General features: G+C 37.0%; 3 protein-coding genes across 3 annotated transcripts in view; 2 read left to right on the top strand and 1 right to left on the bottom strand.

Annotated features, from left to right (window-relative positions):
* Window positions 1–484: 484 nt before the first annotated feature.
* Window positions 485–3417, top strand: naa20 (N-alpha-acetyltransferase 20, NatB catalytic subunit). The gene is made up of 6 exons (XM_065256571.1): window positions 485–598; window positions 1099–1123; window positions 1266–1356; window positions 1658–1793; window positions 1923–2068; window positions 2227–3417. Exons 1-6 carry the CDS (start codon window positions 546–548, stop codon window positions 2310–2312), a joined length of 537 nt encoding a protein of 178 aa, XP_065112643.1. The 5' UTR covers window positions 485–545; the 3' UTR covers window positions 2313–3417.
* A 405-nt stretch (window positions 3418–3822) lies between these two features.
* On the bottom strand, window positions 3823–9627 carry crnkl1 (crooked neck pre-mRNA splicing factor 1). Its single transcript, XM_065256572.2, has 14 exons — window positions 9441–9627; window positions 9145–9297; window positions 8138–8229; window positions 7884–8042; window positions 7635–7801; window positions 7253–7431; window positions 7002–7172; window positions 6084–6275; window positions 5949–6008; window positions 5780–5860; window positions 5463–5702; window positions 5203–5304; window positions 4858–5106; window positions 3823–4336 (listed from the first exon to the last, which is right to left on the bottom strand). Exons 1-14 carry the CDS (start codon window positions 9486–9488, stop codon window positions 4010–4012), a joined length of 2220 nt encoding a protein of 739 aa, XP_065112644.1. The 5' UTR covers window positions 9489–9627; the 3' UTR covers window positions 3823–4009.
* The window catches only part of cfap61 (cilia and flagella associated protein 61), a 27032-nt gene continuing 23748 nt past the window's right edge, over window positions 9628–12911 (top strand). The window contains exons 1-6 of the mRNA XM_065256569.2: window positions 9628–9749; window positions 10036–10185; window positions 11645–11780; window positions 11865–11941; window positions 12461–12528; window positions 12631–12745. Of these exons, the coding sequence (XP_065112641.1) occupies window positions 10043–10185; window positions 11645–11780; window positions 11865–11941; window positions 12461–12528; window positions 12631–12745 (539 nt within the window). The 5' untranslated portion in view covers window positions 9628–9749; window positions 10036–10042. The remainder of the gene's footprint in view (window positions 9750–10035; window positions 10186–11644; window positions 11781–11864; window positions 11942–12460; window positions 12529–12630; window positions 12746–12911) is intronic.

The raw sequence follows: 12911 nt of genomic DNA, 5'->3' as shown, positions 1-12911 counted from the left end.
TGGAAATTATGTAACACAAAGCAGAACAAACACTCAAGAGTAAGAGACCTTGAGTCTAAAACATTTACCTGACATATAAACAATGAAGAAATACAATTATAAAACATTTTCAGTCTAGTTAAACATTATGCTTCCTGTAAAAGAAATAAAATATTTTAAAGTGACAAATTGGTCAAACCTTTTGTACACAAATCATTTTATAATCAATTAGTGTTGATATTCTAAAGGTATAGTACTCTAATCACACATCCATTTAATTACATTTTTATATGACATAATAAAAACCTGGAAAAAGGTCGAAACATATTTTCGACAAAAAAAAAACAAGAACAATTTAAATCATTGACACTCATACCAAAAAACAAAAATATAAAAGCCAAAATGATCATATTATTATATTAAATTAAATAATCCTAATTCATGATCTTCCATTATACTTCACTAAAATGACCGGCAGACGGCGCTTTTTATCAAGACGTCATACGTCACACGTGTGACGCAGAGGGTGAAAGGTCAGAGCGTCGTCGTGCACGCGCATCGAGAACATGACAACATTACGAGCTTTTACGTGCGATGATCTGTTTAAATTTAATAACATGTGAGTCTCATTCATGTTACATCAATATAACAACACACACAAACATGCGCTGAACGGTTACCATGGTAAAGTCGCGACTTTACCGCGATATTTACTGTCGCACCGATGCACGTCTCAAAATCCGTGCTACCATATAAACCTTCGTTCTTTTAATACTGCATTATTATTACTTTTATATGTTCTATGTTCATGTTATGAGCTTATTTTGCGTTTTCACTAGTAAGTTTACACTAACAAGTAAATGTATCTTCTACATGCTTATTTGCATAAATATATTAATAATAATTAGCACCACTCTAATTCAGTAAAGGATAAGAGCATGCTATCAAATGAGTCTTTAAAAAATAGTAGTAACGCACAGATATTGTACTTCTACTATCGTAAGTGTTTTATCGCAGAGCTGCGGTTTATAACATTAATATGCATGAGTTTTGTTGTGTTTTGTTTTTAAGTTCATCATATATGTGCATGTACTGATGTGTTGTGTTTTTCTCCTACAGTAATCTGGATCCTTTGACTGAGACTGTATCCTTTTACATTCTAAAAATTGCACTTGTGTAACGTCAGAAATAAAAGTTTATCAGCTGGATAAATGTCCAGTAGTCTGTGTGTTTCTCTATCATACACATGATTGTGTGTTTATCCTTGACTTGTGTTTCTTGTACAGTATGGGATTCCCTTTTATCTGCAGTATCTGGCTCATTGGCCCGAGTATTTCATAGTAGCAGAAGCTCCGGGCGGTGAGCTGATGGGTTACAGTGAGTCAAATATATATATCACATCAGATTTTCTCTGTGTTATTGTTTGTCATTATTTACTCACCCTTTATAATGTCCCAAACTCAATTCTTTCCTACGTGGAACAAAAGAGAAATGTTACAAAATATTAAAGCTGACCATACACTGTACATTTTAAGTTACATACCTTGCATGATGCATCCTGGGGTGTTTGGGAAAACATCGCCGTTCTCCTTTGTGTTTCATGAAAGAACTGTAAGAACTAGTTGACTTAAACAGTTAGATTGAAGTATTCTAACCTGTTATCCCATCTCATCTGTAGTAATGGGGAAAGCAGAAGGATCCGTCGCCAGAGAAGAATGGCACGGTCATGTGACCGCTCTGTCTGTGGCACCCGAGTTCAGACGACTGGGTCTGGCTGCTAAACTCATGGAGATGCTGGAAGAGATTTCCGAGAGGTCAAACTTACCTGTGCATCTCTCATTCATTACTTATGTCCTGTAAATAAAAGCGTCTGTTAAATGAACACACGTCAGTGAGATTCAGGGCATCCCTGTTTAAAGGATGTGTTTTTTCTTTTTCTTTAGGAAGGGTGGATTCTTTGTCGATCTTTTTGTACGAGTCTCCAATCAAGTGGCTGTAAATATGTACAAACAGTTGGGTTACAGCGTCTACAGAACTGTGATCGAGTATTACTCTGCCAGTAACGGAGAGCCAGATGAAGATGCTTATGGTAAAGTTTTTTTCATCATATTCAGGTTGAGTTTAAGCATGCTCACATTTTATAAAGAAGTTGACTTTTCTCTTATATGACTTGGACATTCTCTACTACAAATATTGTCCCTGTTATGATGAGGATCCAAGTAACTTAAACTCTGATTCACTTCACAGACATGAGGAAAGCTTTATCCAGAGACACAGAGAAGAAATCTATAATCCCTCTTCCTCATCCTGTCCGACCGGAGGACATTGAATAACACTAGCATGTGACTCTCTGAAGTTATCAGCATCCACCTGAACAAAGAAACTTGCTTTTATCACAACATCTCAAGACTTTAGCTGAGACGGAGAGTCACTGCTCTGAATGATTTTATTGTTGCTTTCTGTTTGGGTAATAGAGATGAAACTGAGGGACATCGGAATTGTAGTTACATTAAATAAAAAGCTCAAAATCCAAACCTGGCTGATGTGGCTTTTTCAGAGAAATATTGTATATGTAATGCAAAATTTCCATTTTCAAGGCTGGAAACTTTCCATGGGAATTAATGGGAATAAGAAACATTTCAGAGTTGCCTATAACAGGGAACTTAAATGTAGTTCGAAAAAATCTACAGCAATTGCAGCATAATTAAAAACAAGATTTAACGCGATTTCGGTTGAATTTCTACCCTTCTCCCCATGCACACAGCTTACTGAAGGATCATTAAGGCCACACCCCCTGCATGTACTTGCATTCTTTCATAACATGCACAAATCATTTCTGGATATAAGATAGCACTATTTTATTAAACATTTATTTTAAGCTTAAGCTGTGATTCTCTCTTACATTCTGCTAGTCAGTTTTCTGTTATCATACAGAATTACTGTACCACCTCAACGTTTGGACATTACTATTATTCATGTTTTTAAAAGAAGTCTCGTATGCTCATCAAGCCTGCATTCATTTGATCAAAAATCCTTCAGAAATCATTTCTATTAGGACTTTTGATCAAATAAATTCAGGCTTGATGAGCGTATCAAGCGTTGATTAAGTATTAGGATTTTTCAAAATCTGCATCACCTTGCATGCATGTCTGCTTATGACCAAACAAAATGTTTATTTATGTTTGTCATTTATGTTTGTATATGATATAGTTTATATACATTTCCAAATAATTCCTGTTAATTTCCATTAAGTTTCCCGTATTAAGTTCCCATGGAAACTGTCCGCCCCTTTGCAACCCTATGTAAGACTAGCTAGCACATGCCTAAAACAACTCTTAAAGTTGCATTGAAATTAAAATGAAAAACGATATGAAAAATTATTGGAATATTTTGGTATCTGTGAGCTTCCTTATTTTTTTTTTAATTCACATGTTCTCATATCTTTAAATAAAAAATGCAAATCTCCTCCCCTCCTCAAAACAATCTCTTTTTACTTAATAAAGTATATAGTAAGGCAGGTGGGAGGGGTCCAGGAAAAGATCGCAGCGAGTAGCAAATAGCAAGATGACCCAACTTCAAACAATCCAATCAGATCTCGATAGACAAATTCAACTGGGATATACGTCACCATGGGGAAAATAAGACGATCGCTACTCCTGTTTATGGCAACTTTAAGAGTTGTTGGTGTCACACAGAATATTTTTGCTGAAATCTCTTCTTGTTGAGAGGCTGAATAACAGAAAATTAAAGTTACACAATCACCATTGACAGTCATCATTTGTTTCAATCAGAAACAAACTCAGTGAAAGTTTGCCATTGAGAAGTCCATAATACCTTCTAGTTTACCTGAAGGTAGAGATACATCCCTGGATTGACCAACAACTACGTACGTAAACCTTACGCTTGAAATCAGCTTGCGGACATCAACTTGAATGCGACAAAAGCACATTTGGTTCTCACCTTTATTTTGTTAGAAAAGAAAAGACAGTAAGAAAGAGAGAAATAACACGTCAGGCACCATCACAACGCTTCAGTCTTTGTCTGCATCCGTCTTGGTTTTTTCCGTCTCATCCTTGCGCTCTTCTTCATCACTGTCACTGCTGGAGCTGCTGCTCTCGTCCTCATCATCACGGTCATCAATCTCATTCTGTTTGGGTGCCACAGGTTCCTCATCCTCCGCTTCTGGGCTCTTTTCTGGTTCCTCAGCATCTGAAACCTCTTGTTCTTCTGTTTCTTCCTGCTGTTGCTGCTGTTGTTTCTTCCACATCTTGGCCATGGCCAGCAGTTTGAGGTTGGGCTGGTTAGCAGAATCTTCAGGAAAGATGTAGTCATAGTATTCCTCCCAGCCAGCATCCGACTGAACACAACACACAGTCATTACATTCATTCAGTGGGCTGACATTAATTGGTAGTCTCAAACACAAAGGATTTCAAGACATGCTGTCCATCTGCATATACCAGCATTATTAAAACAGACTGACAAACATTTAACAAATAACTGGACTCATTATCTACAACAATATTATCAATGTGATCCAAGTAAAGTAAAAGTCTCAGTAAATGCTTTAAAACTAAGGAACAAAACATCCCAGAGGTGATATAATAGTTTAATAATATGTGACCCTGCCTGTGAAATCCAGTCCATAGCAGCAAAGATTCACATTGATTTCACTTAAGTCAATATTAAAGATATCAATGTTAAATGTTCTTTACATTATATAGGATGATTTTATGTAGAAAACAATAAATCACAAAACAAACTACTTTAGCTGGCTTTTCACAGATTGGGTCACATCTCTCTGTCTTAATTTGTCCCTTTACAGCACTGCTACAATGCAGATATTCTTGTGTCGTCCATCAGGACGTTTGAAGACTCACCCCATCCTCTGCCGTGATCTTTCTCCTCTTCTTCACTTTCTCAGGCAGAAGTTTCTGGACTCGTTCCTTGTTGGCGACCGTTCCAAACTCCTCCTCGAAATCTTTCCAGGACTCCATGAGCATCAAACGTTCCTCCTTCTCCTCGCAGCCCTGCAGACCTTTGTTAGCCTCTTCATAGATCTGTCTACATCTCTGCAGACGCTCCTCACTGTCGATGGACAGCTCAAACTGAGCATAACTGATCCAAACCTGCAGATACAATCAAAGTAAATCGACCGTTCTCGTTCTGCAGACATTCATTCATTAAGATAGTTTAGAGTAGATGAAATTGTGTGTTCATCATACCTTGACATGCTGTGTGCGCTGTAACAGTCTTTTATAAAGGCTGCGTGTGTTGTCATATTCTTCTTGTTCAATCTCAAAGTCAATGTACGACTTCCACAGCACCTGAAGAAAACAATACATGTAAGACGTTTGATGTTTGCTCTCTTCAACCTTGCATTAATCGTTTAGTCTAAACCAGAAATATTTATCATTTGAAAACATCCTTAATCTTTACAATTGAATGACTTTGATGTAAAGACAGAAAGTAACGTGCGACTGACCTCGGGCATGTCTAATCGTGGTTGTCCTATGGCCAGCTCAAATATGGCTCTGGCTCGGTCAGTGTCTCCCAGGATGCTCTCCAGTTCTGCAAACTTGATCCAGGTGGTGCAGTTTTCAGGACTGAACTCCAGGTACTTCTCATAGAGCTTCCTACAGCGATCAAACTCTCGCAACTGAAGCTCCAGCTCGATGTAGCCCTTGAACAGTTTGTTTTTAGGACATTTCCCGATGGCTGTGCCCTGACACGAGAGAGGCCAGAGGTTCAAGAAATGCATCATTATTACGTTTAAAGTAGATTTGCTTACGGATAGCTTACCAGGCCTCGTCTTGCGTTCTGCAAGTTCTTCTGTCGGATTTCAAACTGTCCGTATAGGAGCCAGATCTTGGCGAATGTGAACTGAATACAGAATAAGCAATAATTCGACCAGCACTTCTCGAAAATGATAGCAAAAACCTTCATTATGATTATTCAACGTGAATTTTACCTTCTTGTGTGGTATTAGCTCCAAACAGGCCTGATACACCTGCCGTGTTCTTTCAGGGTCCTAAAAACATCAAACAAACATTAAACATCAATACCTAAAGCTCGATTGACCTCGCAGGTGATCCTTTGTTTGTACCTTGACCTCCAGCTCCTCATAGAGAGCGTAGTTAATCCACAGGTAGATGTAGCGTCTCCAGTGTCTCTTCTCTTGGATGGGTGGAGTGTTGGCTATGGCTCTCTCATACACTTCTCTTACGGTATCCGCATCAGCGTCACTCTCCACCAGACGCAGATAATCGAACCAGGCGTCATAATTATGTGGGTTTGCCTGTACACAAAGATACTTATATAACTCCATGTCTGTTGTACAAACAATTCAGAAGGAGGGAGCATGCATTTCATTTGCATGGTTGCAATATAATAATAACAGTAATGATTAGTCGCATCATCAAACACTACAAACAAATAAATGTAACCCATGCTATTTTCAAAAAATTTTTAATATATTTTGTTCATTATATTATCTAACATAATCTTACACATCAGATCCCCAACAGTTAACCAAACATTCACTTAAGACATGACAGATTATATCTGCGTGAATTCTTGTCAAAACTAGATATTTTTAAAACTGTATTTCTGTGTATATGTGTATCTATCGGGGTTGCAGGCTCACGCATCTGTGTGCATGCTTCGGATCTGTCAGTCAGCGTGAGGAAGATCATTTTCATGTCTTATCGTGAATAATAACTCTTTACACATCAAGCACTTTATTTTCTTATTTCTGCATGTTTTAAAAAACAAAACAAAATCTCAAGTGGATGGAGTCTCATCTTTGTATTAGATGAAGCATTTAGGACGATACACCTCTCAGAAAACATACAAATAAAGATCATTTTAGATGTTTAATGACTATTTAGAACATTATGATCAGTAGACGAGGGCTTAATGTAGGTTTTTTTTTATGAAAACCTCAATTGATCAAAACATTTATACTCTCATTGCGCCTCATTTTGCCAGCACGGGTCAAAAATCTTCAGGATGTTTTACTCACCTTGACCTCCTCTTCATACTGAAATCTTCTTTTGCTGACGATCACATCCTCGATTCCTCTCCTGTCTCCAAACCTCTTTTCAAACACAGTGTAATTCTTAAACAGTTCCTGGGCCTGTTGTTTGGGGATTCGGTCCAAAGCGTATTTATAGATGACCCGAACTCTCTCAAACTGAAACACACAAAGTGAACATGTGAGGAGGAAAAGAAAGCATCTTCTGGTTTAGTTAAACACAAACACAAAGGTCAAACCTCTTTCTGCTTCTCTTCAAATCTAGCAAAAGCCACACAGAGACTCTCGCTTATCTGATCTTCACCGAAAAACTCCACCGCTCTCTCGAACACCTTCCTCCCGCGAGCGATGTAGCCGTGCTTCTCCTCGAAGTGAGCGTACTTGATCCAATTCTTCACTTCAGGATGGACCATCACGAGTGCTCAGATGTTAAGGAACATTACAGATGTGGTCTGCACAATAATGATCATAGCGATGCTTGACTTAGCAAATACTACAAATTTTGATAAGATTACACAGAATAAAGTGAAAAAACAACTGTCTATATTCTACACATCTAAAACATACAAATGAACACATTAATAACGCATGTAATAAAGTTGCTACTCAATGGAAGGATATAGTTCTCATAGATGCTGCGTGCCTTGTCCACTTCCTTATATCGTAGCTCAAAGTTGATGTAGGAATGCCAGGCCTGTTCTTCAGGCTCCCACTCCATCCAGCGCTCAAACACCTGCCTGCAACCCGCGATGTTCCCCAGCATCTCCTCCATATACGTGTACTTGTACCTGGTGGATGAATAAGCATAAAACACTGAAGATTTTTTTCGAAATGTTTTTTTCTATACAAACAGCAGGAGGAGGATCATACCAGAACTGATTGACACGTGGCAGGATGGTGATGGCTCGGTCCCAGATGTTGCGAGCGTGATTCACCTGCCGGCTTTTCATCTCCATCTCGGCGTACTTCAGCCACAGCGTGATGTTCCTGTGATCTACATCCAGCGCTCGCTCGTAGATGGAGCGGGCCCTGTCGAGAGGAGAAGAAGATGCATTAAGAAACCTCCATCACCTGTCAATTCTTCATGAGGTTTTATTAATGATGCTGCACCAACACAAACCCACCTCAGGATCTCTTTCAGACTCTCCTCCCATTGTGCGTACTTGATCCAGTTACTGATGACCGTTCTGTTTTTCCTGATGTTGTCCTCAAATCCCTAAATTCAGAGAGAAGACACGTTAATTATGTTCTAAAGTTGGACTGATATTAGTAAAAGCAGCTCAAGTGGTAAACCAAACAAAAATGCAATATACAGTTAGGGTTGCAAAGGGGCGGAAGGTTTCCGGTACATTTCCAAAAACTTTCCATGGGAACTTAATCTGGGAAATTTTGGAAATAATTGAAATTGGAAACTTTAAGGGAATTATGGGAATTATTTGTACATTTAGGAAAATTTATATAAAAACATATCATATATAAACATAAATAAATACTTTGTTTGGTCATAAGCAGACATGCTTAAATTAAATTAAATTAATTTATGTTAATTACGTGAATACATGCAAAGATGGGCATTTTGGCATTATTTTGTGTGCAAGATTGAAGAAATGATCTGTGCATGCTATGAATGAATGCAGGTACATGCAGGGGGTGTGGCTTCAATTTCCCATCAGTAAGCAATGTGCAGGGTAGACGTTGAACTGAAATTGCATTTAAACTTCTTGTTTAAAAAAAAAAAAAAATTAAAAAGTTTTCTTAACTACATTTAAGTTCCCTGTTACAGGAAACTCTGCATTTTTTTTTATTTTATTCAATATAATTCCTGTCAATTCCCATATATTCACATTAATTCCTATGGAAAGTTTCCAGCCTTGAAAATTCCAGTAATTGTGTAACCCAATATACAGTAAAATTTGTTATAAGCAGAAAATACACAATGTATCTACACATACAACACAACAGCAAAATACACAGACAGTCACGTGCAGTACAGTGCAGGTTAATTACAAAAACCTAGATCTGCATTAGGCCAGCAAACACTAGTATAGTTAATACTGTGGTATTCTATAAAATACCTTGTTGCAAATAATGAACTGAAATATAAGTTGATAACATCATATAGCCGCCATACCTTTCTCTTTTTCAGTTTATAGTCGTTGAGTTCCTCCTGATCAGTGATCTTCTGTTTAGGTGGAGGAGGCAGTAACTCAAGTTCTCTCTCTTTAGCTTCTCTGAGCAGCTGCTCTGCGGTGATCTGAACCTCTGCAGGAGCTTTATTCTTCACCTGAATAAACAAACACACACTTTACTTATTAAAAACGCATTCATAACAGACCTTCACGTGTGTTGGATGCTTACAGAAGACATCAGGAGCTCAACATTTGTTTACATGCTAATGCTAACTCGCTCACAAACTCATGTTATTACCTTCGCCACTTTAGGGATTCTCTGTTTTCCCGCCGCTGTGGACGCCATGATTAAAAACTTGATTTCACTTTATTGTAACGCGACTTTTGTTGGATTATTTTAACAAGTTTGTGGTCTTTAATACAAAGCTAAAGTGTTAGCTGCGTGCCACTGCCGATTGTCGCGGTGCGCTTCTGAGTGACGTCTCTTTCACCTCAGTACGTCATTGTCGCGCGCCCGTCACCATGGTTACTGGACGCTTGCAAACAGCGTTTCTATCGCCATTTGCTTGAATTGAAAATAGCAGTTTTCATTATTCTCACTAAAAAGGTCGGTTTAGTACTTTTTTAAATGGTTTTTATATTGTATGTTTTGCTTAATGTAATAACTTTTATATTTTATTTATTAATATTTTTTGTGTAGAAAACTTACGATGGTTTACATAACACATAAGTTAAGCCAGTAGTCGGTAACAATATATGAACAACTAAGTTAAATCATGAACAAAATATAATCAGCACCATTAACCGTTTATTTACAGCGTATGTCAACTTTTATTTGTGTAGTAGGCCTAGTAGTCGACAAACAACATTTATCTAGTCGATCTGTTTGTCAGGTTTAAAATGAGCACCATCAGATCATCGGGCGGTGAAGCTTTAAGTGTGACTGTGAGAAGAGCAGAGTCATCAGATGCTGAGGAGATCAATCATCTGATCAGTCCGTCCACTATCGATGTGTTTGGCAGAGTCAATGTCATTCACCTTCTGTAAGTGTTTAAGTGAAAATTCTCTCAGCATTTATTTACTTGTAACAGTTATATTACTCCAAACCCAACACAAGTATTGAAGTATGCATGATGCATGGGACTGAAACAAAATATAACATAAATTGGTGGTTTCCCAGACAGGGCTTATCCTAGTGCTGGACTAAAATGTTGAACTGCTTTAATTAAAAAAAAATGTTGCACTGACATATCTTAACATCAGTGCCATATTTTAGCTCAAAATACCCCACAGATAATTTATTAAAATTGCCACTGGACCTACCATTGTAGGTGTGAGCATAAACTGTGCAGTCGTTTTTGGTTTGTGCTTTTAAATGCAAATGAGCTGATCTCGCAACATGATCTCACAAAGTTCCGTGGGATAGTCACAGAATTTTTTGCTCATTTTTCCGTGGCATTGTCACGGATTGGTTACTCAACTGCTTTTTCCTATTTTTAAACCATTGTTGCTTCGGTTTAGGGTTAGATTTGGTGTTTGCATTAGTATGTCACTTTAAGTATTGGTTAATATAATTTTTTCTGAGGTATTCTTTTATATTTTCTAAAATTTAAACAATTGTCGCCTGGCGTTGAGTTGGGTTTGTGTAAGGATGTCCTTTTATGTAAATCTAACCCTTAACCGAAGCAACAATGGTAAGAAAATGGCAAAACAGTTGAGTAACCAATACCTGAGAATGCCATGGAAAAATTAGCAAAAAATTCTGTGACCATCCCACAGAACTTTGTGTGATCATGTGGCAGTGCTGTGGTTGGATAGTGCAGATTAAGGGGCAGGGTTATTATAATAAGTTCCCCTACTGACATCACAAGGGGAGCCAAATTTCAATGAGCTATTTTTTCACATATTGCAGAGAATGGTTTACAAAACTAAGTTACTGGGTTGATTTTTTCACATTTTCTAGGTTGATAGAAGCACTGGTGACCCAATTATAGCACTTAAACATGAAAAAGTCAGATTTTCATTATATGTCCCTTTTAAATTAAAATTTTTCAGCAACTTTACTGTAACTTAAAGATATTTAGTCATCATTTACTCATCCTCATGTTGTTCTAAACCTGTATAAATTGTTTTATTTTAATGAACACAAAATAAGATATTTTAATAAATGATGGTAAGCATACAGCTGCCGTAACATTTGACTTCCATAGTAAAACAAATAATATGGAAGTATTGTGATAAATGATCAAGAAGATATTTTGATGAATGATGGTACCCATTGAATTCCATTGAATTTGTTTTTCTTACCATATGGTTACAATCAGCTGTGTGCTTATCATCATTTATCAAAATATCTTCTTTTGTGTTCATCAGAAAAAATACATTTATGCATGTTTAGAACAACATGAGGATGACAGAATTTTCATTTTTTTGGTGAACTTTTTAATGCTTTTTTAGTAATGATCTGATAAATCTGATATTTTGTCCTCTGTGTGTGTGCAGTGAGAGATCAAATCTGTCTGTGACAATGACCACGAGTGAGAATGCAGTGCTCGCTCACATGTCTTTCTCTGATCAGCCCACAGAAGAGCTCGTGGATCAATCACGCTGGGAGATTTCACTTCACAAAACATTCACTGTAGGCTTAACAAATTAAACATGATATTCATTCATATTTAGCGTGACTTGTATCTAACTTTTAGTGTTTTCTGTGTTTCTCTAGCCCTTGAACACACTGTATCTGCGCCTGTTTGTGTCTCAGCCTGATTTCTCCATAGGGGGCACTAAAGAGATAATCAGGTAATGATAATATTGATGTGAACATTTTCTGTGTAGTTTTTGTGAAACTCATTCTGCATTTATTCATGTTATTGTTTCTTTAAAAAAGCTAAAGGTTACATTAAAATTAGTTTTTTGCATCACAAAATATGACAAGGATATCCCAGAATTGTACAAAAATAAATAAAGTCACAAAACACATGATTTAAATGGTCCTACAATAGTATTTATTTTGCTTTAAGCTAGATATAATTTCATATTTTCTTGATTTTTGTGTGAAATATAACCTAAATCTTTTTTTCTGGCAGTGAGAGTCACCCATAATCTATTTTAAGTACACAGTTTGTTTTTCGATTTCTATCATAATTTGCTTAAACAAGGCAGACGGTTCATGTGATCTGGTTAGAGCGAGTCTGAATCTTGTTTGGGGCTGCACATATTGTATTGACTGTAAAGCAATGCCTTTCTGCTTCCATTTAATCTTGTTATATTGAATTTCTGAATCTCATGATCAGTTTTGTTTCCTTGTACAACATTCAGAACCGTCTTTAATGCCATTGTGGATTTGGAGCACATCTGCCTCATGACTTCCTACATGGGCACACTTGGTAAAAAACAAACATTATCAACTACTTTTACATGACTTTAGATTTTAACACATTAATGTTTCAGTTTTGACATTTATATATTTTTTTTTCATATTTGATCAGAGGCATCACTAGAGAAGATCTTTGATCCTATGACGTGTGTCCTGGAGGAAAGTTTAAAAGCATATGTTTGTCATCGAAACAATCACTGTCCACGACTACATGTCCGCAGAGCCAGGTTTACACTCATTCTCTTCTGGATTCAGGATCATAAATGAACACAAATTAAAAGAAAATCAGTATATTTGCTATACTTCACAACTGTTATAAACATTTTGTACTCTACATTATATCACTATATTGTTTAAACAGGACTTTTTCTTACATTAATGTATTAAAATGAA

Source organism: Paramisgurnus dabryanus, chromosome 12 (assembly GCF_030506205.2).
Source record: "Paramisgurnus dabryanus chromosome 12, PD_genome_1.1, whole genome shotgun sequence".
Classification (NCBI taxonomy): domain Eukaryota; kingdom Metazoa; phylum Chordata; class Actinopteri; order Cypriniformes; family Cobitidae; genus Paramisgurnus; species Paramisgurnus dabryanus.
This window is presented reverse-complemented; position numbering and strand designations above follow the sequence as displayed.

Bases quoted from the DNA above. Each gene is read 5' to 3' on its own strand.
- naa20 (XM_065256571.1), top strand. From the start codon at position 546: ATGACAACATTACGAGCTTTTACGTGCGATGATCTGTTTAAATTTAAT. The intron at 1,794-1,922 runs GTCAAACTTACC...CTTTTTCTTTAG, and splicing joins CTGGAAGAGATTTCCGAGAG to GAAGGGTGGATTCTTTGTCG. The intron at 2,069-2,226 runs GTAAAGTTTTTT...TTCACTTCACAG, and splicing joins GCCAGATGAAGATGCTTATG to ACATGAGGAAAGCTTTATCC.
- crnkl1 (XM_065256572.2), bottom strand. From the start codon at position 9,488: ATGGCGTCCACAGCGGCGGGAAAACAGAGAATCCCTAAAGTGGCGAAG. The intron at 8,043-8,137 runs GTGGGTTTGTGT...TCCTCTCGACAG, and splicing joins AGTCTGAAAGAGATCCTGAG to GGCCCGCTCCATCTACGAGC. The intron at 5,305-5,462 runs GTCAGTCGCACG...TGTTTTCTTCAG, and splicing joins CACGATTAGACATGCCCGAG to GTGCTGTGGAAGTCGTACAT.